Source organism: Sinohyriopsis cumingii, chromosome 7 (genome assembly GCF_028554795.1).
Source record: "Sinohyriopsis cumingii isolate HCF-2022 chromosome 7, ASM2855479v2, whole genome shotgun sequence".
Lineage (NCBI taxonomy): Eukaryota > Metazoa > Mollusca > Bivalvia > Unionida > Unionidae > Sinohyriopsis > Sinohyriopsis cumingii.
The window spans coordinates 20,852,941-20,880,843 of NC_142967.1; the positions used below are offsets into that span (position 1 = coordinate 20,852,941).

Below are 27,903 nucleotides of genomic sequence, written 5' to 3' on the forward strand. Positions count from 1 at the left end.
TGATAAATAATTTCGTGCCCACCTAGTTGTATCAAAGATTAATAAAAGGTCGTGTCGATTAAGTGCTCAAAGATTTCTTTTATATTGTTCTGACAATATCAACTTATTTCTTTTCAAATAATCTAATTTGATGAATATATCATAATTTCATCAAAACTTCCAGAGGATAAAACATCGCATTATCGATGACGATGATCGTCATCGAGTTTGTCATGTTCCACGACTAGGTACTAGAGAGATCTTCGTCTCGAGTGTTAGTGATCCGTAATTGGGATATCTTCGGACAATTGGGAAGTCGTTTTAGAGTTTGCGTCACCTCCGTATTTGTTTACATATTGATATCCGAGAAATTTAAAACATTGTTCGCCATGGGCCTCTTTGGGAAAGGAAATGAAAAGTCTCCCAAAGATATGGTACATTTGTTTACTATACTGCAGTATGATATTCCCCATTTTTGTTGTCGTTGTTACTTGCTGCTTGTCAAAATTCACAATCTTCTCCACAAACACTGACAAAAACAAAAACAGACTGAATACAAATACACGGACGTTTCATTTTCTTTCGATAAAAAGATTTTTAAAAAAAAAGACCAAGTCAAAGCTCCGTGATATTTATATGTTGACAAATTTCGGGTTGGAAATCGGCGATTTACGCCTGATACATCGGTTACACGAAACCCACCAAATATTATATTGAATATACCCAAATCTTCCCCAGCTCTAGTCCTACAACGTAAGACGCATCACCCGATATTTTTGTTCTGGGATGTTGGGTCTTAATGCCGAACTAACGGCGCTGTGCAGCGTGTTTTGATGTCGACTAACAGTATAACGAAAGTCAAATTTTCAGGAATACCACACACAACTGGCAACCAACAGCGACGCTTTTCTACAAAATAAAGTTATGATGTTTTTGCCAGACTTTACTAACCTGAGTCTTTTCTCTAATACATTTAAATTCGCACAAAAGAAATGGACCTGTTTTCAAGTTTCGTTGGTCTACATTTTAGTTGGCTGGAAAGCGATGAAAGCCAGGAATGCCAAAATTGGTTAAAGTTCAAATATTATTCTTTAATGAAATGAATAAAGATATAATTATGCCTATTGGAACTGTAAGCAAAATTTTATTTCGTTCAAGAAACATTCCTGACATGAACCTACTTAAACATACTTTGACATACCTCGACTACCGTCACATTGTAACAAATTCAAATGTATGTCAGCAGAACCTGAAAATGCGCACATTTGCTAGTGTCATATTTTCATTTGGCCAGGATAAAGACAGCACAGTAAGTATATTAATTACACATAAATTAGTGGAATAGTGTCGATATAGGTGGCCAAGTGTGTGAGATATTTCAGAAACTTTGACTACTCATTCTGCTGTCAACTGACATTGAAACAGGCTATACAAGACCATTATTTGGGTTGTAAGACATAGCACTAAAAAACAACGTGTGCTATGTTTTACATTGTAGGACTACCCCAGCTCGTCCATATCGACCTCTGATATTCATGTAATATAAAAGAATATGTATTTTTTAAGTATCCTATATTATATGAAAATATCAGAAAAGTCCATAAGTTGCAGTAGATGCTTAGAGAATGTAAAAGGAAAATAGTTATGCCTTTGATAATGAACACAAATATATGAGGATGATTTCTTAGTGACAGAACTTCTATTGCAAGAAAGCTCTCATTAAATATCACCAAGTTCTCTTAGTGATGATAGTTGATGATAACAGTGGCTAGTAAGCATATTTTTAGGTTCAAATGTGGAGATTGTAAGTAAAATTGTGTCTTCTACTCTGTTGTGTGAGTATTGTGTTCAGAGTGGTTCATGGTAAGTGTTGAAGTATTGGTTCTGATGAACTTGTTGAATGGTTTGCTCTTGAACTGTCATATGAGAAGCAGTGATGAAATGGACTTTGACTGTCATTGGTATGCACTCTTGAAAGCATTATAAAACATGTCAGAACTTTGCAAACAATTATCAATACTCAAAAAAGATTTTTCCATGTCATAAGAGTTTTCCACTCCTTATAGATTTTGTGGAGTCGAAAGTCCCATCTCACATACCATTTCAGAATTTTTACATTTATCTCCAAGATGTTATGGATATTTTTGACAATCAGGAAACAATTATCAACCTATATAAATTTTATGAACCTTATGGATAACTTCAAAAGCAAACCACTAGAATTATAACAAGAAAAGATTATCCATCTTCTTATTCTTTGTTAATTTACATTGGTTACATCCCTCATGTAATAAATCTGGTAAGTCGGAACAAAATTGAATCACCCTAATTAAGAACTAATTAGGAAATAAGGAAAATTGACCAAATCAGTCATTTAACCTTTATTATTTTGGTTTTTGCAGTAACTACAAAAATACTGGTGAAACTTTCAGTGTTTGATAAATTTATGAAACATTAAAATAAGTTTTATTCACACCATGTTGTACAAGCTGGAAACATCAATACATGTTGAGTAATATGACAGATTTTGTATATTTGGTTCATTAAGGTCAACTAATTTCTTTTGCTGAAATAAACTTATCTGTTATAATCATCAAATACATAATACTCAAAGAACATGCGCTATGTATGTAACGCAGTATGGGTGTTTGAGGAGTATATTTGCACATAGTACACAAATACACACAAATATACAATATGCCTTTAATACCTATGATATATATATAAGGTACTTGTGATATGTATATGATACAACAATGAAAAAAGAAGAAATTTTAGATATGGAAAATTATTTTGTCACTATTGACAATTTTAAAATGAAAATATTTTTAGCGAGATTTTATACATATCAATAGTACAAGAGACTTAAAATCACTACCAAACTGTATGTTTATCAAACCCAAAGGAAACCTTAATTATCTACTGCAACTCTGCAACTTGTTTACTTTTCTATAATTTTCATTTAATTTATGATACCTAAAGAACTTTTACCATATACATTATGTATATCAAAGGTAGATTTGGGTGTATTTGGAATAGATTGTTTCATGAAACCCCAATACAATTTATGTCATGATATGTAATTTCCTATACATGATATGGTGATGAATGATCTTTAGTAATGTATTGCCTTTTCATTCATGCACTGATAGGAACCTAAGTCAAAGTTAGATCATAGCATATATTACTGGTGGTTGTCTCATTGACTGCAATAAGAGATGCAAGTATGGAGATTGCCAGAGATTTACAATGAGGACATGATTTTGCCAGTAAAGCTGAGAGATCTTGGAAACGCTTAATTACACCAATTTTTGATCTGGGACAAACAAAATCTCTGAGGCGGGAGTCCTCCGTACGCATGTAATAGGTGTGTGGCAAAATTCAAAGACTTGCCAGTACTGCTTCAGCCACCTGCTTTGTGGGAAAATGTGTTGATCAGTTAACTGTGCTGATATTTACAATGACAGAATTCAGTGACTGAAAGACCCCTTGATGTACATACATGTTGCCATTTTATAAGAGTACATAAAAAAAGAACATGATGCAATAGCTGGGTGGCAAGTTCAAAGGCTTTGACTGGCAGCCGGGCGGGAAAATGTACTGATATTTACAGTGATTGAATTCAGAGGCAGAAAGACCTAGAGATGTACATGTGGTCGTTTATAAAAGTACATCAAATAAACAACTTTAGCTTTCATTATTGTGTTCATTTCCGAATGTAGCAGAATAAGCAGTGCACGTGACCTCAGAATCAAGACATGTTGAGACTTAGACAAAATGCCATATGTAAGTGGGTGACAAGTCGCCTTAAAATGTAAACTTCGCCTTCTTCTATTAGGAAAGTGAAAACGACTTTGCCCTGTGATTATTTAAGAGGTACTTTGACTGACCATACCATATTTTTTTAAAATGCCCCTCGCCTTAGCCCGGTTCGTTCTAGTGTTGTAGTGAAATGTATTCATCAAGGCATCAATAGCTAGGCCTAGTTTTTATATCAGTTATGTTGACAAACAAACTCTTTCCCATTCACAAGCATTATGTTTTGATAGCTGATTGACCATTAACCCTTTAATGTTACATTAGTCAAACTATATGTGTATTGTTTTTCTAATCTCAAAGTAATGTTTCAATACTTAAACTATATGTGTACTGTTTTTTTTAACTTTTGGAGTGATGTTTCAATAGTCAAACTATCTGTGTATTGTTTTTCTACTTTTTGATTAATGTTGCATTAGGCAAACTATATATACTGTTTTTCTCCTCTCAAAGTAATGTTTCAGGAATCAAATTATATGTGTACTGTTTTTCTATTTTCAGAGTAATGTTTCATTAGTCAAGTTATATGTTTACTATTTTTCTACTTTCACAGTAATATTTGATTAGTCAATCTATATGTTTACTGTTTTTCTACTTTCACAGTAATATTTAATTAGTCAATCTATATGTGTACTGTTTTTCTACTTTCAGGTTAATGATTGGACCCATACATTGAGGAAGGAGGGGTTTGGCTTAGAAAGACAAATCAAATGTGAGCTACAGAACATAATTTTATATACTAGCTGCATCGTTATTAGTCGTACTCCTCTTGTCCATCAGTCCATTTGTCCAGAGAAGCTTGTTAGTAGAATTAATATAAACTACTTGTTGTAGACAAATTAAATTTGATAGACATATTTTAATGCATATGTTCATGAAATAATTAGATTTTGGCCTTTAAAGCAGCTTACTCACCTTTTAATAAGGTTTTGAACTTTTAGGAATAAAACCATTTTTGGTGAAAACTATTAGCATCATTCCACAAAAATCACTCGTCATAAACAAATAAAATTTGTATGCACTTGTAGATGGCCTGATCATATTTTCAGACCACTAGAACATATCTTTTCATTTTTAAAAGTAAATTTCCAACTTTTGTTAGGACTTAAAATCCTAATATAGCACAGTTATTCAAAAACTCATGATGTAGACAAATATGATAGGCATCTGTTTAATTTTCTTTACACTTATTACCATGCATGCCTGGTGGGTTTTAATTTTCTTTACACTTATTACCATGCATGCCTGGTGGTTTTTAATTTTCTTTACACTTATTACCATGCATGCCTGGTGGGTTTTAATTTTCTTTACACTTATTACCATGCATGCCTGGTGGGTTTTAATTTTCTTTACACTTATTACCATGCATGCCTGGTGGGTTTTAGTTTTCTTTACACTTATTACCATGCATGCCTGGTGGGTTTTAATTTTCTTTACACTTATTACCATGCATGCCTGATGGGTTTTAGTTTTCTTTACACTTATTACCATGCATGCCTGGTGGTTTTTAGTTTTCTTTACACTTATTACCATGCATGCCTGGTGGGTTTTAATTTTCTTTACACTTATTACCATGCATGCCTGGTGGGTTTTAATTTTCTTTACACTTATTACCATGCATGCCTGGTGGTTTTTAGTTTTATTTACACTTATTACCATGCATGCCTGGTGGGTTTTAATTTTCTTTACACTTATTACCATGCATGCCTGGTGGGTTTTAGTTTTCGGCAAGCACTGGACACTGTGAGTCCAGGAACCTCATTCTCTTGGAGTTGGGGATTCTGAAAGGGAGTTAATTATTGTACTTAAAATCAATACATTCAAGTCAGACTATGTTTTCTTCCCATATTGTTCATTAAAATTTGTCTTCTTTACTTTCTGATTGTAAAAACTCTACTCATGTCCACTTGATTATCTTTCTTCCCACTTTGGATTTTAACAACCGCTATGGAAAATATGCATCCACATCATTTGTTTTCAGAAAACCAAGGGTCGGGTCCAGGACTAGTTATTGAGAGTCCAAAGGATACAGACTTAGAATAGTGAGGGTCCTAAAGATACAGGCTCAGAATAATGAGGCTTTAAAGGATAGAGGCTATATAAAAGTTAGGGTCCTAAGGATACAGGTTATAGAATAGTGAGGGTCCTAAGGATACGGGCTGTAGAATAGTGAGGGTCCTAAGGATACAGACTTAGAATAGTGAGAGTCCTAAAGATACATGCTTAGAATAATGAGGCTTTAAAGGATACAGGCTATAGAATAGTGAGGGTCCTAAGGATATATACTATAGAATAGTGAGGGTCCTAAGGATACAGACTTAGAATAGTGAGGGTCCTAAAGATACAGGCTTAGAATAATGAGACTTTAAAGGATACAGGCTATAGAATAGTGAGGGTCCTAAGGATATATACTGCAGAATAGTGAGGGTCCTAAGGATACAGGCTATATAATAGTGAGGGTCCTAAGGATACAAGCTTTAGAATAGTGAGGGTCCTAAGGATACAGGCTATAGAATAGTGAGGGTCCTAAGGATATAGACTTAGAATAGTGAGGGTCCTAAAGATATAGGCTTAGAATAATGAGGCTTTAAAGGATACAGGCTATAGAATAGTGAGGGTCCTAATGATACATACTATAGAATAGTGAGGGTCCTAAGGATACAGGCTGTAGAATAGTGAGGGTCCTAAGGACACAGGCTATAGAATAGTGAGGGTCCTAAGGATACAGGCTATAGAATAGTGAGGGTCCTAAGGATACAATCTTAGAATAATGAGGGTCCTGATGATGCAGGCTTAGAATAATGAGGGTCCGAAGGATACAGGCTTAGGATAAAGAAGGTCCCAAGGATACAGGCTTAGAACAATGAGGGTCCAGGACTAGTTATTTAGGGTACAATTGATATGGGTCCAAGACTACCATTTAAAAGTCCTGAATGTTCAGGCTGTGCTTACAGGAAGCTCTGCTCCTAGTGTTAAATCAATTTCAAAGATGATCTTACATGTATTTTATTCAGTGCATCCATTTTTGGAGAGAGAATGCACCTTCAAAATTATAGAATTCACAACATAGCCAAAGGGAGCTAACTCTTCAAGTCTATACATACACCTGATGGAAACATGTTTTTGACATTATCATTGTGTGCTAGTTATGATAAGCTTACTCAAGTAAAGTACAGTGCGTGTATTGCAGAGAATACGGTATATACATAATCTGACTTAATTTTCAGGCTGCTAAAACACTTCATACATTTAGCAGGATTATGCAAAATGCAGTTGACAGAGAAATAAAATTTGATGAGTGTATTTGTATACATATGTAAATAACCTGGTTATATTTTCAAAATTGCCATGTCAGTTTTCTTAATTCCATCATCTTTCACGTTTTTTGAGGGCTGCAATGGGATTTTTGTGGGGGCGGGTTCTGCATTGGAGATGCATGTTTTATAAATCTAGTTCTTAATGTACTTCTTTTTCCAAAATCTCGGGAGCAATTCATTTTTTGACGAAAAAAAATGTTGAAAACTTTCCCATGTTTAAATATATTTTTGTTATTCAGTGTTAAATGGATATCAGTTATATTTTAAAAACTTGATTTTGTTATTTACAGTGCTTTGATTTTATACTTTACTGGAATTTTTTATTTTGGAAAATATGTATTTTTTCTTTAAGGCTTATTTCATGTTTTTGAAATTTTTTTAATCATTTTTAATAAATTACCTTTATAATTAAATGAAATAGTTTAATTTATCAGATCATTTACTTCACATTTACATTTCCTTCAGAATAGTGCAACTCACAGCAGTATCCCTGTCTTCTAAATACCAGATTGTAAAACTCATAACAATACCCATCATCGAAATATCATATTGTAAAACTTAACAATACACCTGTAATTTAACTACCAGATTGTACAACTCTAAGCAATACCCCTTTCATCTGAATACCAGATTGTACAAGTCTCAGCAATACCCCTGTCATCTGATTACTAGACTGTACACCTCTCAGCAATACCTGTCATTAAAATACCAAATTGTACATCTCTCAGCATTACCTATCACTGGAATACCTGATTGTACAGCTCTCAGCAATACCCCTGTCATCTGATTACCAGACTGTATGACTCTCAGCAATACCCGTCATCTGAATACCAGATTGTACAACTCTCAGCAATACCCCTGTCATCTGAATACCAGATTGTATAGCTCTCAGCAATACCTGTCATCTGAATACCAGATTGTACAACTCTCAGTAATCCCTATCATCTAAATACCAGATTGTACAACTTTCAGCAATACCTGTCATCTGAATACCAGATTGTACAATTCTTAGCAGTACCCGTCATCTGAATACCAGATTGTACAACTCTCATCAATACCTGTCATCTGAATACCATATTGTACAATTATTAGCAGTACCCCTGTCGTCTGAATATCAGATTGTTCAACTCTCAGCAATACCCCTGTCATCTGAATACCAGATTGTACAACTCTCAGCAATACCCCTGTCATCTGAATACCAGATTGTACAACTCTCAGCAATACCCCTGTCATCTGAATACAAGATTTTATAACATATTTTGATTCTCCATAACATCATTTAATTTTTACATTTCTTAATATTTTTTAATCAGTAAGGAAAATTATATATTTGTATCTTTGTTAGGGCATTTTAATTAGCAAGGGTGAATTGTATACTTATACCTTTGTTAGGTCATTTTCAAACTTGTATACTATTTAGCAAAATAAATATTATAAACATTGTTTTATTTACCTATTGTCATCTTACTTTTCTTGGTACTGTAATAAATTGCTCGCTTTTTTCATAATATGATATAGCCCAGCTGTTGTTGTCACATGCAGCCATTGTTGTCACATATTTTTTGGACTTTATTGGCTGAGGCCTGAGAATCAAAGAATGAAGTTGCTTAAAATAAGACTCAGCATCACAGGATTTTGGGTTTGCCTAGATGGCACTATTACTATCTAGTTGAATTTGCTTTAAAAGTTAACAAAAGGCTGCATTCTTTTCTATACTTTAATGGTAAAGTGTCACATTGTTTATATTTTCAGGGTGAGTGCTAATGAACATGTTTGCTGTAAACAGGTTAACTAAAGAAGATTATAAGTATGGTATAATGTCATAAATTGCATGATCTCAAAATATGTATTACTGCAGAAATGAGTATAGAATTGAAACATTCATTTCATATCAGTAATCTAGCCAGATGGGATGTTTTCTCTTTCCTCTCCTGACCGAATGCAGTATATTACATTAAATTTCTATACAGATTAGTACAGAATGAGACTAAAACAGCCGAATATTTTCCCTATTGTCTTGCCTTTTGCTAGCAATTACCTTGTTGATAATTGCATTCATTTCCATCCTTTCCATGATCTTTTGTCTTTTTCAGCAATTCAGAGGGAGGAAGAAAAGACCAAACGACACTTGAAAGAAGCAGCCAAGAAAGGAGAAAAAGCAGCTTGTACCATTTTAGCCAAAGAAATCCTGAAATCAAGAAAGGCAGTAAACAAATTATATGCTGCAAAAGCTCAGCTTAACTCAATTTCAATGAATATGAAGAACCAGCTTGGTAAATATTTGAAAGAGCCCTAAGTGAGGTAGGGTGTGTATGTATGCTTTTCATCTGTTGCTATAAAGGTCTGTGAGAATCTTTGGCTCTTTCTTTTGTTCCTACAGCGGTAATGACTCATATTTTGAGTCATTTACATTGCTGGTATTGCTTATAAAAATGGTTTTACATATTTTAAAGTTTTCATAAACTTTTAATCCATGAAATTTTAAATAAGTTTGCATGTGAAAAACTTTGAAAAGATTTCAGTTTTTGAGAGTCTTTCGACTAAGCAAAACATTTGCCGTTTATTCTAATTGTGGTTTGAGTTTTTCATTTTAAACAGTACCTGTACTCTAGTTTTCAGATGGATGCCTACATTTTACTGTATACTTCAGTGTAAAATATAGGAAATTATTGATGAAATATTTTTCATATCTTTTATAAATTATTACATCTTCACATGTGAAAAATATAATTTTATAAATTCACATGTGGATAAACAAATTTTCCATCATGCCGTGTGATGTCTGATTGTGTGTGCAAATAGAAATTATACTTGCAGCAAGATAAACAAGCATTTAGTGAAATTGAGCAATGAAAAGAAGTTACACTATCTTAATGGCATGGAAATTTGTTTTTTGCCAAATATATTTGACTCATAAGGGTTGGCTTCTTTACAAAATTATGTCCCCTTGACAACCTTGATAAGATTGTTATATCTCCAGGTATTAGTACTGTGTTGTAAATAGTGTATATTCATGGCGCTTAATTGCACAAGTTAAATATCCAGTGTGACTTGATGTTGCCATGATATTGTAAAAAGTTCACAAAATATAACAAATTTAATTTATTGCAACATATTAGGTTATGCAAAAATGTGCTATTCTCATTAATTGCTGATAATTAAATGGCCAGTGAGTAAATATGATTAATATTGAAGTGAACATATGGTATGCTGAAGAGTGAATAAACTCATCTAAACTTTGAGTGAGAAGCAGATTTGATATATAATAAATTTTCCTGCATAAATTACAAATACATTCCATTTTGTGGTACAAAAATGACATTTTAGCTCACAGCTTTGCTTCTTATTCAAATACTACATTCTGTATCATATGATGAGATATATTCCTTATAAACTTAGGAGAGAAAATATCCTCCATGTATACTTATTAAAATTTGCAAATATATATAAATATACATGTGTATCAGTTACAGTTTTATTGTATAATGTTGTTTACACCCAAAAAGTACATTGTAAATAAAAGGGGTATGATCAGTTATTTTTTGATTAATACAGTACTACTACTGATACCAAAACAAATCAAACACCTGCAATGGTCACTTGCGTACACCATGTTTTCACTTCAGTTCTGAACATCAAAGACAATTAATGCAACCAATGACGTTAGCAAGTGATGATCTTCTACTTAAACTAAAGTCCCAAGCATTGCACCATCATTGTATTCTGATAGTCATACCATTAACACGGTTGCTTTTGAGTGACACAATTCAAGGTACATGAATGTGAATAGTGTAATAAATAAAATTCATGTAAATGAAACACATCACCAACTGCCTCTTGGTTGGTGCAGCCAGGAGGCTTGGTCAGTTTGGAAAGCCTTCAAAGTGTAAAGATGCTAGCTAAACAGAAAGAGAATAGATCACTCTTTTGTTCCTTCATCATGTTTTTGCAAACTTGAACCTATTGATGTGACTGTAAATAAAGACTATAAAGAACTATATTCATACTTCCATGACTGGTGTGTGAAATAGGTAATGGAAACCATGATGCAGGAAAAAATATCACTGATGAAGAAAAATACATTGTATTAGTGGTCCATAATATATATTTGGGACCAAGGTGAGGCACTATTTGTGTGAAGTAGCCATCCATACATACATTAAAAATTGTGTATTCATATGTATGCTATGAGTAATCAGAGTACCCTGGCATATTTTTGTGTACCAGGAGACTTGATTGACAGAATATTTATTTATTGTTTTTATCACAAAATTAGCGAAGTGTGAGCTTTAATACTGTGTTATAATTAGTGTATCTACATGGTGTTTAATTAGTACTGTGCTGTAATTAGTGTATATACATGGTGTTTATTTAGTACTGTGCTGTAATTAGTGTATATACATGGTGTTTAATTAGTACTGTGTTGTAATTGGGGGCGCTCACCAGTTATTATGTACTTTTGAGAGAGTGCCGGATGTAAGGTGAAGTTGTTTGCATTTAAAACATGTACAGCGGAGAGAATGTTGCTATACCTCTATGCTACATTAATGTAATTTGGATGTTGTACTTTTGGTACTTGTACTTGATCTAAGCACACTGCTAACTAAAATGACTGCTCCATAGTGCTAAAAAATCAGCCTGAATTAGTCTAAAGTATACTATGCATAGCAGCTATTAAACTAGGGAAAATGAATTTTGCCAGACTAGACAATACCAGCTTCTGAAAGTGCAATGAATGAAGTACCAAATATATAAAATATAAAAAAAGTTATCAGTTCTTTTTTATACAATTTACCTCTGAAGTTCAGGAAGTGAAAATGACCAAGTGGAGCTAGCACATTTTTGAAAGGTGCACATCTGGAGTAAGGCCAAGCTGTATGCTCTATAACCCAGGGGTGGGCAAACTACGGCCTGCGGGCCGCATGCAGCCCGCCAAGGGCTTTCATGCAGCCCGCCAAGGGTTTTCATGCAGCCTAGGAACAAGTCATCATTCACACTGACTCTGTTTATGTTACTCTGTTTATCAAATAAATGTGCTTCTTTTGAAGTTTAAGTTTAAGTTTTCAAATATTAACAACATATTAACAACTGAAAATTAATTATGATGTTATTTAGAAAAAGCTTTTGTTTCTGCTATTTCAAATATTAATTATTTTACTTAATGAACTATGTGGCCCGCGACAAGGTGTAAATTTGTGTATGTGGCACTTGCACTGGAAAGTTTGCCCACCTCTGCTATAACCCATATTACAGCCATCAATCATACACCAAAAATAAAAGAATTAAAGCTTCTTTGAATTATACCTAAGATATACAAGGTCTTTTTTAAATAGCCAGTATAACCAGTGAGGAAAGCCGAGGAAATTCTTTTTCTTTAAAATTCTAACCCTATGCAAAATGCAAAACTGTAGAGCACCACCAATTAGTTCATATACATGGTGTTTAGTTAATACTGTACTGTAATTAGTGTATATACATGGTGTTTAATTAGTTCTATTTTGTAACTATTGTATATACATGGAGTTTATTTAGTATTGTGCTGTAATTAGTGTATATATATGGTGTTTAATTAGTACTGTGATGTAGTGTATATACATGGTGTTTAATTAGTACTGTTCTGTAATTAGTCTATATACATGGTGTTTAGTTCTATTTTGTAATTACTGTAATTAGAGCATATACATGGTGTTTAAGAGAACATTTGCTTTGAGCTATAGTTCTTAGACTAGTATTCTAAAGACTTGTTCCCTTGGATTAAAAATATATGGATAAATTGAGAATTACTTTTAAGAGGAAAGTAGGCTACCTGAAAAGTATATTACAAACAATGTACATTAGTGCTGCTTTAGCACAATTACATCTGATCTATGTTAATTTTTAATACTGATGATCATATAATTATTTAAAATACTGAATGTGGGCTATATTTGTTCATACATGATCTCTTCCCCAATATGAAATATTTTTTGCACTCTTGGAGAATTATTTTCCATACGAAATATATAAAACTATTTGGATGACATAATCCATATATAAGTCGATTGGGAGTATAAGACGAAGCTAAGATTTTCTTATCAAAAAATATCTTATAGGCTGGCAAATACAGAAATTCAAATGCCTTGTCAGACATAAATCCAACAGCTGGTCTAGTATCCTTCCAGTTGGTATTAGACACATTTGATTGCTTATCACATCTGGAATAGATACAGAAGTGGTGAACATATCTGACCAGTTTTCTACAAGGTAAATTAGCAAGCATGTCAGGCATGCTCAGAACTAGAAATAAACTGGTGACTTTATTTTTGTTAGACTTAACATTACTGCCATCTTCTGACTTTGAGAGAAAGCAAGTAAAGAGCCTACATGCAACATTGTCAGACTTATTAGGGCTGCTAACCACACCAGCAAATTCCCTGGCTGCACTGTGAGATGAGGTGCCTGACTACCTTCCCTGTCACTCATGCCCTAACACCCATGTTGTTATGTTCATTGCTATGTGATCTCCCATGTTATTCATGGGCTTTTGAAATTATTAGGAAGAAAGCTATACAGGAAATACTTCTCAAACTTGCCTTCCATTTGTCAGCATCAGTCTTAGGTCCAACACTGAATGAGATGACTGTTGCCTAAAGGAAGACATGACTGTTACCTAAAGGAAAACATGACTGTTGCCTAATGGAAAACATGACTGTTGCCTAATGGAAAACATGACTGTTGCCTAAAGGAAAACATGATTGTTACCTAAAGGAAAACTTGACTGTTACCTAATGGAAAACATGACTGTTGCAAAAAGGAAAACATGATTGTTGCCTTAAGGAAAACATGACTGCTGCCAAAAGGAAAACATATCAACAGCAGTTATTTTGATCACAACAGCAACAGTGATAGCAGCTGTCTTCACAGCACATGAAGCCACTGAATAAGACAGACAAGAAACTCCCCCAAACCTCTGAACAAATGAGAATGACATGCTGCCCTTGTTGCCCACAGACAAATATTCCAGTAGGCGCCAGAATCCTTCATTTTTGACAGGCATTCAAGTTTGAGATGCAGACAGCTGGTTGATAAGACTTTGTAACACATAATCAGTTTTAAACTAGGCACAAGACATGAATAATTGCTTTCTCTTCTTTATTACTATGATTTCTCTTGAACAGGGATTAATCATATCTGTCTCCATCTCAGCAATTCTTAGATTCATGCACAGAGTTTTGAATTCATTGCAATATGCTCTCCCACCAAGCATATAATGTGAATTGTTGAATTCGCCAGGTCAGTCTCCAAGAAGTCCTGGATTTATGTGAGAGAGATATAAGAGCTGCACCTAGCTAAAACATGGGAGATGATAATTATGGTTTCTCAGATGATTCTCATCCCCAAAATACCATGATTATCATCGGTATTTTATTTAGATGAGAAATACAAATAGTATAATCTGTCTGAGAGAGCTTTACTTGGTAGCTAGCAGAGGTTATTGCCTAACTTAAATGTGATTAGCAAAGTATTTTTGGAGAAACACAATTTACATTAAACTTCCTTCTACATTTCAGCAACACTTCGTCTCGCTGGTGCCCTAGAAAAGAGCACTGTAGTAATGAAGAGTATGCAAAGCTTGATCAAAGTTCCAGAGATCATGGCAACAATGAGAGATATGTCAAAAGAGATGATGAAGGTAAAACCATTTGTACACCAATGGTTAGTGTCTGTCCTTGATTAGCTACCTGTCATATCCATCCAGGCTCTCATATATTTCCTCCAGCTGTTTTTTTATATAGATTTAACATCCTTTTTGAGCCACTTTAGAAATGGGCAAAATCTTCTTCTTGGTTTCTAAGTATGATGTTTACACTGCAGTATTGTGATCTTCATCTATTTCAACAATTAAATTCTGTATGACTTTTTAAGTGATATGGAAGTTTAGAAATAAATGTAATACAAATAAAGAGGACACCTTAACTTAAATGAGAGTGAAAATTCCATCAATGCTTGTTACGAACATCATTTGATATTTAAAAAATTAAAAATTAAAGAAAGATAACTTAGGACAATCTTGTTAAAGTTCATGAGTCCTGATTATGTCAGAGGATAGATAAAATATCTTAAAATATTTAATTGTCTCTTTTAATACAAAATAATTTTGTTGCAGTTTTTAAGTATAAAGATGTGGATGCTCAGTCTACAAATTTAAACAGTTATTTGGTTAATTTGCATGTAGCATTGAATTTTGAAAGAAGATTGAAATAAAATTGACATTTTCTCAAATTTCAGCATTATTTATTTCAGCATTATTTATAATGTAACTTTATTTTATGTCACTGGACACATTAGAAATGTGCTTGCAATATATTGGAAATTTTTCTCATTTATTACTCTAGCAACTCCAAATTTAATTGAAAATAAATGTAAATATCCATTTTATTGACAAAATAAATAATATTTATTATTTTTGTATTTATCTGAAGATGAATGTTAATTTAGATGTATTTTATTGAAAATAAAAGTAACAGAAATGGCCTTTAGCATGTAAAGTAAATTTACTTTTTTTAAATTAGTATTTCTCAGCCACCATATCAACAAAATCAGGAAAAGTAATATTTTTGTAATGAGTGATCTCCCCATAAACTCTCTGATGGTAATAATTTAAATATGAATTTATATATTTTGATAACATTTTCACCGTTGTTTATGTTAAGATAAAAAATTTTTACATAAATTTCCTTGACAATTTAAAGTACATTTTGTGAAAAGCTAGCCATACAGAGAAAAAAAAGTTTAACTATATCATTAATTGCTAAAGTGTCATAATGTTGTTAGTTTTCCATCAACTTTTTACCAGTGTTTTTTATTATTATAATTATATTTACTTGAATGTCTATTATTATAATTATATTTACTATAATCTCTTGTTATAGTTTTATTTACTGGAATGTCTGTTATTATAATTATATTTACTAGAATGTCTATTGCTATAATTATATTTACTAGAATGTCTGTTGTTATAATTATATTTACTAGAATGTCTGTTGTTATAACTATATTTGCTAGAATGTCTTTTGTTATAATTATATTTGCTAGAATGTCTTTTGTTAAAATATTTACTAGAAAGTCTGTTATTATAATTATATTTACTAGAATGTCGTTATAATTAAATTTACTAGAATCTTGTTATAATTATGTTTGCTAGAATGTTTATTGTTATAATAATATCTTACTATAACAATATTTACAAAAATATTTTATATTAAAATTAACTTTTTTAGAATGTCTGTTGTTATAATTATGTTTACTAGAATGTCTTTTATTATAATTTTTATTTACTAGGATGTTAACAAAGTTAAAAATATCTGGTTCAGTGGAAGATCAATATTTTTCCTTTGTCCAAAAAGGTCAAAGGGCAAGGTCACAATGAGGAATGGGATTATTTATAATAATGGCTCATTCTCCCTTAACAGGAGAGATTTGACCTGCAGTATTTGGGAACAAAATTAAAGTCATCTTTATGATTTTATTTATCCATTCTTCAAATATTAATATTTGCATAACATAAATCTGTAATAGTGTCTTAAGTTAGTTTTGATCTTGGGTAGAACACTACAAATAGTACCTTAGTGCATTCTTTTTGCTCATTTTAAAAAATTAAACTCTGATCACTTGAATCAATAAAAAATTAAACTTTCTGTATATCATTTAGTATATTTATTCTGTAATAAAACTGCTTATGCCTGTGCCATAGCAGGAATTTTCAAATTCATATGCCTTACACCTGGAACAAGTTTAGATTTTTCTTGGGCAGGTGAAAGTTTCCATGGTACTTGCCTGCAGACCAGTAAGAAAGGGAAAATGGTTTCTGATTTGTACTGTTTATGTTCTGCAAGTGTTATGCCCTTCAGTCTTGTCATGGTACATATATCAGCACCTTTATTTAGTGTGGCCACTATTTCTTTCATTTGTCTTATGTTATTTCCATCTTGTAGCCATTGTCAAGATCAGTCTCGCAAATTCTCACATGGACATAATGCAAGTATTTACTATTGCTCTGATGGCCTAGTGGTTTGAGCATCCAGCCTTGGGTAGTGAGATTGCCAACTGTAATCAGCTGGTTTGTCAAAGATTCTCAACCATCACCCCACTTGAATCCACACCCCACTCTCTGCATTTGGGATCTTAAATCATTGTTATAATTGACTTATAATCGGTAAACCTCGACCAGTGTATACAGGATTAAGGTCAAAAGGAACATTCCATATTACTGCTGCCTATATAGATGTGACTTCATACTCTCACCCTGGACCACCATACAGGATCAACCTTAGACCTGCATATGGGATAACCTTGGACCTGCATATGGGATAACCCAGAACCTGTATGCTGGATCAACCTTAGACCTGCATTCCGGATAGCTCTGGACCTGCATACAGGATCACCCTGGCCTGCATACAGAATTGCCCTGGACCTGCATATGGGATAACCCAGAACCTGTATACAGGATCAACCTTGGACCTGCATACAGGATCAACCTTGGACCTGCATGCTAGATAGTCCTGGACCTGCATACAGGCTCAACCTTGGACCTGCATATAGGATCACCCTGGGCCTGCATACAGAATTACCTTGGACCTGCATACAGGATCAGCCTTGGACCTGGATACAGGATCACCCTGGCCTGCGTACAGAATCACCCTGGACCTGCATACAGGATAACCTTGAACCTGCATATGGGATAACCCTGAACCTGCATACAGGATCAACCTTGGACCTGCATACAGGATCAACCTTGGACCTGCATACAGGATCAACCTTAAACCTGCATACAGGATTAACCTTGGACCTGCATACAGGATCAACCTTGGACCTGCATGCAGGGTAACCCAGGACCTGCATACAGGATCACCCTGGCCTGCATACAGAATCACCCTGGACTTGCATACAGGATAACCCTGGACCTGTATACAGAATCACTATGGACCTGCATACAGGATCAACATTAGACCTGTATACAGGATAACCCTGGACCTGCATACAGGATCAGCCTTGGACCTGCATACAGGATCACCCTGGGCTTGCATACAGAATTACCTTGGACCTGCATACAGGACCAGCCTTGGACCTGCATACGAGATAACCCTGGACTTGCATTCAGGATCAACCTTGGACCAGCATACAGGATCAATCTTGGACCTGCATATGGGATAACCCTAGACCTGCATACAGGATCACTCTGGACCTACATACAGGATCATCCTGGACCAGGATACAGGATCCAAAACTTTAACTGTTGCATACTCATTTATAAAAGTTTCATGCTGAAAATGATTGCTGTATCAATTTATTTAGACAGATTGTACATTACATGTGTAGGAATGGCTGATGGTTACAGGAACACATAGAAAGATGCACAGATGAACCAACTGACTTTCCTGAGTGTATTGTATCCATAATAGGCACAAAAGTGTTTATATGACAAAAACGGAAATATAATGCATGTAATAAGGTTGGACAAATCTATTTTGTAAACATTGTATAATAAAGAAGGTTATCTAATATACAATGATGAATTTGGAACATTTACATAAATGCAGCTATTATATTATTTGATAGGCTGGTATAATAGAAGAGATGCTGGAAGACACAATGGAGGGTTTGGAAGACCAGGATGAGTTGGAAGAAGAAGCACAGGAAGAAGTTGACAAGGTCCTCTGGGAACTGACTGCAGGTAGGTTATCTCCCTTTTTTAGCTCAAGACTTTACTGAAATTGACATTTTAAGTTGATTTCTGGAATTCTGTTCATGCTAGAATCATGAAGCTAACTGATTATATGAATGTCTGTATGTGCCTCACTTACAGCAAAAGAATATCACTGTGACCTACATTCCTATTTCACCGACTTAGCTTAAGCTTTTGCATTTAGTTTATGTCCAGATTGGTCTTTCATATACCATATTTATATACTGTTGTACCTGGATTCATGAAGCTTAGCAAGAGAATGCATCTTGATGAGTACTACACCCTCACTGCAAAACTAGACACAGTGGTCCTTTTTTGTGCTTAACTAACTTTGGTTAAATTTTGTCTTAAGTTTATTTTTCATGCTCTGTTCATGTTTATTTCTCAAGCACCATTCTTGCAAAATCATGAAACTAGATGATTCAATGCATCCACCAGTTACAACTGTTACAACAGAAGATCTCTTTGACTTTTATTTCACATATTACTGGCTGTGTTTAAAATTTTGCATTTATCTTATGTCAAAATCGGTTTTAGGCATCTTATGTAAATACTGTTATGACAGAAAATCATGAAATTTAGTGAGTAGATGTGCAGCACCTTTTCAGAAAAGTAGGTTACCGGGATACATATTTCATGCTTTACTGACTTGGGTTCATTCTCAATCACTGTTCAAGCAATAATCATCAAACTAGCTGATTATATGTATCTCCTTTATCTGGTTAGTACCACATCTTTACTGCAAAAGAAGGTCAATGTGACCTACATTTCACATTTTGTTGGCTTATGTAAGGTTTTTGCATTTAGCTCAAGACTGCTTAGCTTTTTACTTCATGAATAGTACTGTTATACTTGGAATCATAAACCTTATCAGAGGATGTATCAAGATGAGTATCACACCACCATCATAAAATTAAATCATTGTGACCCATATTTTCTTCACTGATTTAGGTTAAATATTTTGTTTTTACTGTTCATACTCAAATCATTTAAGTATGTGATTTAATACATCTGGATTAAAATTTGCATTTACTGCATACATTTTGTGCATGCTGTGTTGATACTATCCTCTCTAGAAATATGAACTTGGTGAGAAGATGCATCTTGATGACTGCTACTCCTTCATTTCAGTAATAGGTCGTTGTGGCCATATTTACACTGCGCTGACTTGTGTTAAATTTTGTGTTTGTTAATTGCTAGAAATTGATGAGGACATGCATCTCTTGTACTACTAATACATCCTCATAAGAAGTTCATTATGACTTGTATTCCATCTTCTACTGTCTTTAGTTAAGTTTTGTGTTTTGTCTATCATGATAGGAATGTTTGGCATGCAGAATGTATACTTACCTGCCTAGAATCATGAAACGTGGTGAATGGATGCATCTTGACAAGTTCTTCATCCTCTCTGCAAAAGAGATCTTTGTGGCCTATATTTTATGTGTCAGTGATTTTGTTGAAATTCTGAGTTTAAATTTCATTTAGTAGATGCTATTTATGTTCCAATCATCAGTTTGTATTGCACCTTTACAGCCAAATAAAGTTATTGTGTCCTTTGTTTTTATGCTTTTCTAACAGATCATGCAGAGCATGTTCTAACGCTTATGGTCATCATCAGAAGCTATACATGTTGACCAGTCATTGTACTTGCACAATGTTCACAACAGTTATGCCCTTTTTTGCTGACTCTAGACTCATTTCCTTCATCTGATAAGAGTAGGATTGGGAGAAGCAGGGGTATTTTGTGTGAGCAAAATTGTCACCATTCCTGTAGTTTCGCCAAAATTTAAATCTGTTAAGAATCTTTCTTTACCTCACTCTAAAAGAATACTTTTTCTTAGACTTATTTGGAGATAGGATGAACACTGGTGAAACGTAGAACAACAGGAAAGAAAACATGGAAGATTTCTCTAAATTTCTTGGGGAAAATTATAATTCAGTATGCAGTAGATTGTGATATGAACGAATAATACTGACAGGTGTCAGCAATCCATCAGTTGCTAAAAGATTAATCTTTTTCTAGGTGATCTCGGAAAAGCCCCGACAGCTGTCACAGACACTCTACCAGCAACAGAAGAGCCACAAGGGGCTACAGCATTGCCTGATGAAGATGAAGACCTAATGGGGAGACTAGAAGCCCTACGCAGCTGAGCTCATTAGATTAATATATATATATATATATATATATATATATATATATATATATATATATATATATATATATATATATGTACACATACATACATACATTGATTTGATGTTGACTGTATACGTACAAAGGGTTGGCTAAAACGTATTATGCACTGATGATATTAATATGCAGTGTTTATGTTTTTCTTTGGATTTGGATCAGTAACACGTGGATGGCATGACTGTATAGAGCCTGCATAATAACCCCAAAAGTCAACAACAGATGTGATGAGTATATATTTTCTCATGTACACTAATTTCAAGGAACAAAAAATGTCCAGCATTTACGGTATGACTGTAAAATGCTGTCCTACAGACCACCCTCAGATAGGTGACTAATAATTATTTATTTGGTAATAATCATTTATAATTTAAATCAACAAACTTTGCTCCATAAATCTGACCACTTTCTCATTCAGACTGTTTTTTCATGGTCCTGACAGTGGTCATACAGTTGACAGTGGTCATACAGTTGACAGTGGTCATACAGTTAACAGTGGTCGTACAGTTGACAGTGGTCATACAGTTGACAGTGGTCATACAGTTGATGGTTTTACTGTATATTGCATATTGTCTATATACTTGAGTCAGATTGTTTTTATGTTTGATTTCATGCAAAATTTAAGGAAATACATGTTTATTGTTTGACTATACAAAAAAATCTGTAAGTAGCATATTGCAATTATCTTCTTGTTTATTGTTATAGTTATGTTGTAAATTTTTAGCCCTGCAAGTCATATTTATTGCTTCTATTAAAAGAATGGTCATAATGGCATGTATTTTTCACTCAAAGACATTTTATGGTATTTATTTGGTCCTAAATGAAAACGGTGCTTTTGAGGCATCCAATATGGTCACTATAGTAGCCATCTTGAATGTTTTTCCTCTGCTTTTTCTTCTGAACAGTCAGATGGGGGATTTATGGGATTTTACCAAAAGTGATATCTAGTTGGCCTTAAATGAAAATGGTTTAGACTGGACCTTCATTGTAATGACCATGTTGACTGTCTGGAAAATTATGTTACCAATAGTTGCTCAAGGTTTTTTTTTTTTTTTACATGTTGTTTTTTCTAATGGAACTCTCACTGTGTAGTTAGTCCTAATTGAAAGTAATGCTGTTATGATCAACCAGATATGAAAAATGTCTTTGCAGCTACTTCTTCAGCCATCCTAAGATGATTTTATTGTTCCTGCAGTAACTATTTTAAAATATTGCATATCCAACCTCCAAAATGACTGCCTTGATATTAAATCTAAAACTATATGGCTACTTTTCATGATCTTGTTAAAACTACCCCTCTTTGCATGACATCGACATGGAGTTTTTGATAAAACACTCTGTGCAATGTTTAATTTGAATGGAATTATCATCATATCCACATTTTTATGAACGCATTTCATGACCTTAATTGACCTTGGTGTCAAGTCAAAGATCATTTTTGCATTTTTGTATTTCATTGTGACTTGTACATAGAAATGAATTTTGACCAGATTTTTTATTTACTTTCATTCAAATAAACAAGTTTATATTCTGATTTTAATGTCAAAGGTCTTGACGTATGTTTTAATATATATTGGCTAATGACTATGATAACACAAGCATAAGTAACTACATGTTTATAAAACACAATTTGGAGATATTTTGGAAGAATACATTAAAATCTGTTTTGAGAGACCTCTGCTTTGAGAGACCACCTGTTTTGAAAGACCATGATCTCCTTGCACATATTTATTGATTATATAGTGTTATTACCTGTTATGAGAGACCACCTGTCTTGAGAGACCAGTATTTTTTTGGCAGAAGAGGTGGCTTTTCAAGACAGGCTCTACTGTACCCTTGAGTAATTTCCAGTTCTGTGACTTGGCCCCCACCCCCCTCTAATAAGATCATAGATTAACCAAACTTAGCATGGGTGTATACATCTTGACATTGTCTGAGACAATTAAGTTTTGTGATTTTCCATCTAGAATGTCAGATTCAAGGTCAGAGACCATGACTTCTGTACAACACTTGCAATTATCATGTAAACATGGCAAGGAATAGTTTACCTATACTAGTGATTGAATAGTCAACCCTCTGGTCTTGAAACTGTTTTCATTACACTAATTATCATGTAGATTAACTGAAAGTATTTTCTTTAGGCATCATTATCACATTAACACCTAGCGATGAGTTAACATGGCAGGAGATAGTAGCCTACCGCCGAGCTCTGTATCGTCATGGGCATGCATGATACACTAAAGTGGGTGGTATTATAGAAAGGTATTCAGATGTAGCTCTACAATGATACCAAATAATCTGGTATTTCTAGTTGCACTACAAATTACAGTGGGAATAACCTCCATTTTTGGAATCGATTTTTTTTCTATTCAAATTTGGCCTGTGCTTGGAATCTGATTTTGTGTTTGGATTTTAGACTTTTTGGTCTCAAATCTAAGGTAAACCGGTATGAACTGCAAACACAGATGAACCGTTGCAAAAACTAGGATAAGATGGGCATTTGGAATAAAGAATGGTCTTGATACAAAAATAATGGGTCCGTTTAGCAAGTTTTTTAAATAAAAAATTCAAGTTATACCCTTCTGCTCATGCGCAAGCTAAGTAGCCAATGAAAAACGATGTTTCTAACACAACTAGGCAGTATGTTATTGAAATATCTCCTGGAATTTGGTGGTTTCAGATGTATTCAGAAATAGCTTTCAAAATGTGTTTCCTACTTGAATTTCAGGCGAAAATGACAAAAACCTCCAGGGGTTAATTTGTTAAAAGACAAGTCATGATCAAGCAGATCCTTAAACAGAGTGAGTCACAAATTTGTCAAAAGTCATGACAAAGAAAAATAAAATTTCATCTTGAGATACTTGGTGGAATTAATTAATGAATCATTTTGATGGCTGGACAATCAATGGTCATCAGTGTGACATCAAACTGATACATAATTACAGCTGCTATGATGTTGGTCATTGATGAGTGTACAAAGGGAGACAATGCAGACATACACATCACATCCTGTTCTTACTGAAGTTTATTATGTGATATGATGTGTTTAAATATGTGTGCAGGTCATTATTTTTGTCTTTATTCCCTTTTCTAATAAACTACACTGGATCTGCTTTTATTTCTGAAAGAGTGGTCAACATCTGTGACATACAAGTTTTACAAGTTCTTAGTTGTATGCAAAAGCATATTTCCTCATGAAAACTTCATTTTTAAAGTAGCTCTTCCAGCCTATAATTGGAATTCAAATAATGGTGTTCTGCAGTTAAATTCCTGAACCATTTTAAATGATTTGGTACCATATGAAGGGCAATTATCACCATATTTTGGATTTTGTGTGTGAAGATTGCTTCAAGCCTTTTTGAAGGAAAATATTGATTGTATTATTTTAGTGATTAAGTCTTTTGTCAAAGCCAACCATTACACTGTGAAAGAAAGTTGATGTTTGAACTGGATCATTGTTTGTGGACAAAGTTACCAATGTTTGTGGACAAAGTTTCACCATTGACATTGCTTGTAAACAATGAATGAACTGTCATAATTGGACAAATGAAGGGAAAACAAAGCACCAGAAATGCAGCTAGAATTCTTGACTTGTAAATGAATATTGACTCATTATCATGCTAGAGTATAATGGATCCTGTTTTACCTACCTAGATGCTGTACTTGCTGGTTTAATTGATCCACAATTGTGATAATGAAGATATTAAGTTTTCAGACAGTATTTGGGAAATTTTTAAATTTTTATTAGTACACAAATTATCAGGACAGAGGGAAATGTAATTATTTTGAGTGTCAGGATATTTGGATTATAATGGTATTTGGATTAGCAAAAAATTGCTGTTTAGATAGAGGCAGAATTCATAGATTGTGTGACAGTGTTTGAATTCATAGATTGTGTGACAGTGCTTGAATTCATAAGATTGTGTTACATTGTTTGATTTTATTGTTTGTGTGACAGTGCTTGATTTCATTGATTGTGTGACAGTGCTTGATTTCATTGACTGTATGACATTGCTTGAATTCATTGAATTGTGTAACAGTGCTTGATTTCTTTGATTGTGTGACAGTCCTTGATTTCACTGATTTTGTGACAGTGCTTAATTTAAATGATTGTGTGTCAGTGCTTGATTTCATTGACTGTATGCCAGTCCTTGAATTCATTGATTGTGTGACAGTGCTTGATTTCATAGATTGTGTGACAATGTTTGAATTCATAGATTGTGTAACAATGTTTGATTTCATTGATTTTGTGACAGTGTTTGATTTTATTGATTGTGTGATGGTGTTTGAATTTATGGATTTCTGAAAGGTTCCTGTTGTTAACCCTGATAGATCATTGTTAGATTCGTAAAAGGTATGGTTTATCATTTGCAAAATGCACAAGAAGTAGAACCCATGGAGTAAAAGTGAATTTGCAATCTTTCTTTAAAAAACATCCAAAATGGCCATCTTGAAAACATTGTTACTGCTTGTCCTGATTCTATACTCATATCTTCATGGAGTTTTAACTGAAAGATTTCTTGTGATGTCTAGCTGGTCTTTTGCAAAATTAAATGGTACTTATCTGATATCCAGTGTAATGGCTGGTTTGGATGCTACCCCACGAACTGCAATAATGTGTTTTGGTAGCTTTGAATCTGTATGGTGCATAATGGGTAAAAATATTACGTTTTTGCATACCTTTTTCAAAGATGGTGGCTGATAGTTATCTTTCATTTCACAAGCAAAGTTTGATCAATAGTCAGCAAATATTAGAGATCATTCAACATTTTTCATGGACTGAACATGAAAACAGCAGTAATACAGGTCTAGGTTTGACATGAATTTGCACACAATCTGGAAAACTAAAAGAAGCAAACCCATATATGGACCAATACTATCAATAATATATTTAGCTGTTAGTGTAAGATTATTTTTTAAATTTGTAATCTTTTTTGTAAATGAGCTGATTTAATGTAATGCTTGTAGTTTAAAGCTTTGTTTTATGTGCAGATATTGTATTTGATACATTTGTACATAGATTTTGTATGAGTAATGAGTGGACAACTGTAAGGCATGTGTAAAATGCTTGAAAAAATTAACCTTTATGATGAAATCTTGTGAGAGTAAAACTGAACTCGTTATCTAACTGTGGTAATAAAAATTTTGATTTGCTATTGTTAGCTATTTCAGTGAAATAATATATCCAATATTCCAGTTTAAAAATTGGTATTCTTGCTCATTACATTTGTACAGTTTTGTTTTTGGTTAAAAATTTCATCAGTTGAATTATCTATCTTGCTGTTTCAACCTCCTCCTCAGAGTTTTATGTCTTAAAATATTTTATTTAAAGTATTACAATCTGAAAATGTACCTGAAAGACATATTTGTAATAGTTTCTGGATAAAATCACTTTAAGTTTAATTACACATAGAAGATTGAACTTTGCCAAAGTCACAGATCTGACTACATGTTTTAAATACCTTGAGCTTCATCCCCTGTCGACCTTTTTTGTCTTTGCTTCAAGACAGATTGTTGTTTGCCCTTCATGTTATTATGGTACAATGAAGAGGAAGATTTTGTGAGTTTTTTTTATTCTTTAACTTTGCAGTTGGATGAGATTACTTCTGTTATTTCTTCATTCAAATGGTTTTAATATGGATGTTTCACAGTATTTTATAAATTTAATTTCTTATTTGAAATTAGATGTTCAAGGACGGTTTTTGACTTTTGTAAATAAAACAAACAATCCTAAAAGAAGTAGCTTTCAAATATTTATCTTATGGAAAACTCATTTATTAGGAAACTATTTGAATGTACATAGGTAAATCCAATGCCCTTTGTTCAGTTTTTGACTAACTTTAAACTTTATATTAATAAATGTAACTTTTTAAGTATCATGTGATCTTGTTTAATCATAATGTATGTGATCTTGTTTAATTATAATGTATGTTACCTTTTTTAATCATAAGGCATGTGAAACCCATGGACCTAAGATGTTCTGATAAATGCAGCGGAATTGGTACATGTATCTTTCTTGTCTTTGTTTGCCTTTGAGATTATTGCAAAAGCCTCATCAACTGAATGATCGTCTACTATTTATTTAGCTCTCTTTGCCAAGTCCATTTCAGCTTATGGTTTTCCTGTAATTATTCATACAGTGTTCTTTATCAGCTTATGGTTTTCCTGTAATTATTCATACAGTGTTCTTTATCAGCTTATGGTTTTCCTGTAATTATTCATACAGTGTTCTTTATCAGCTTATGGTTTTCCTATAATTATTCATACAGTGTTCTTTGACAGCTTATGGTTTTCCTATAATTATTCATACTGTTCTTTGTCACCTTATGGTTTTCCTGTATTATTCATACAGTGTACTTTATCAACTTATGGTTTTCCTGTAATTATTCATACAGTGTTCTTTGACAGCTTATGGTTTTCCTGTAATTATTCATACAGTGTTCTTTATCATCTTATGGGTTTCCTATAATTCATACAGTGTTCTTTGTCAGCTTATGGTTTTCCTATAATTATTCATACAGTGTTCTTTATCAGCTTATGGTTTTCCTGTAATTATTCATAGTGTATTTTATCAGCTTTTGGTTTTCCTGTAATTATTCATACAGTGTTCTTTATCAGCTGATGGTTTTCCTGTAATTATTCATAGTGTTCTTTGTCAGCTTATGGTTTTCCTATAATTATTCATACAGTGTTCTTTATCAGCTTATGGGTTTCCTGTAATTATTCATACAGTGTTCTTTATCAGCTTATGGTTTTCCTATAATTATTCATACAGTGTTCTTTGACAGCTTATGGTTTTCCTATAATTATTCATACTGTTCTTTGTCACCTTATGGTTTTCCTGTATTATTCATACAGTGTACTTTATCAGCTTA

At 33.4% G+C, this 27,903-nt stretch overlaps 1 protein-coding gene across 1 annotated transcript; it reads left to right on the forward strand.

Annotated features, from left to right (window-relative positions):
- Positions 1 to 268: 268 nt before the first annotated feature.
- Positions 269 to 27,032, forward strand: LOC149794843 (charged multivesicular body protein 3-like). The gene is made up of 6 exons (XM_089964499.1): positions 269 to 413; positions 4,447 to 4,507; positions 9,206 to 9,385; positions 14,663 to 14,784; positions 18,711 to 18,825; positions 20,861 to 27,032. Exons 1-6 carry the CDS (start codon positions 369 to 371, stop codon positions 20,986 to 20,988), a joined length of 651 nt encoding a protein of 216 aa, XP_089820625.1. The 5' UTR covers positions 269 to 368; the 3' UTR covers positions 20,989 to 27,032.
- Positions 27,033 to 27,903: the final 871 nt, after the last annotated feature.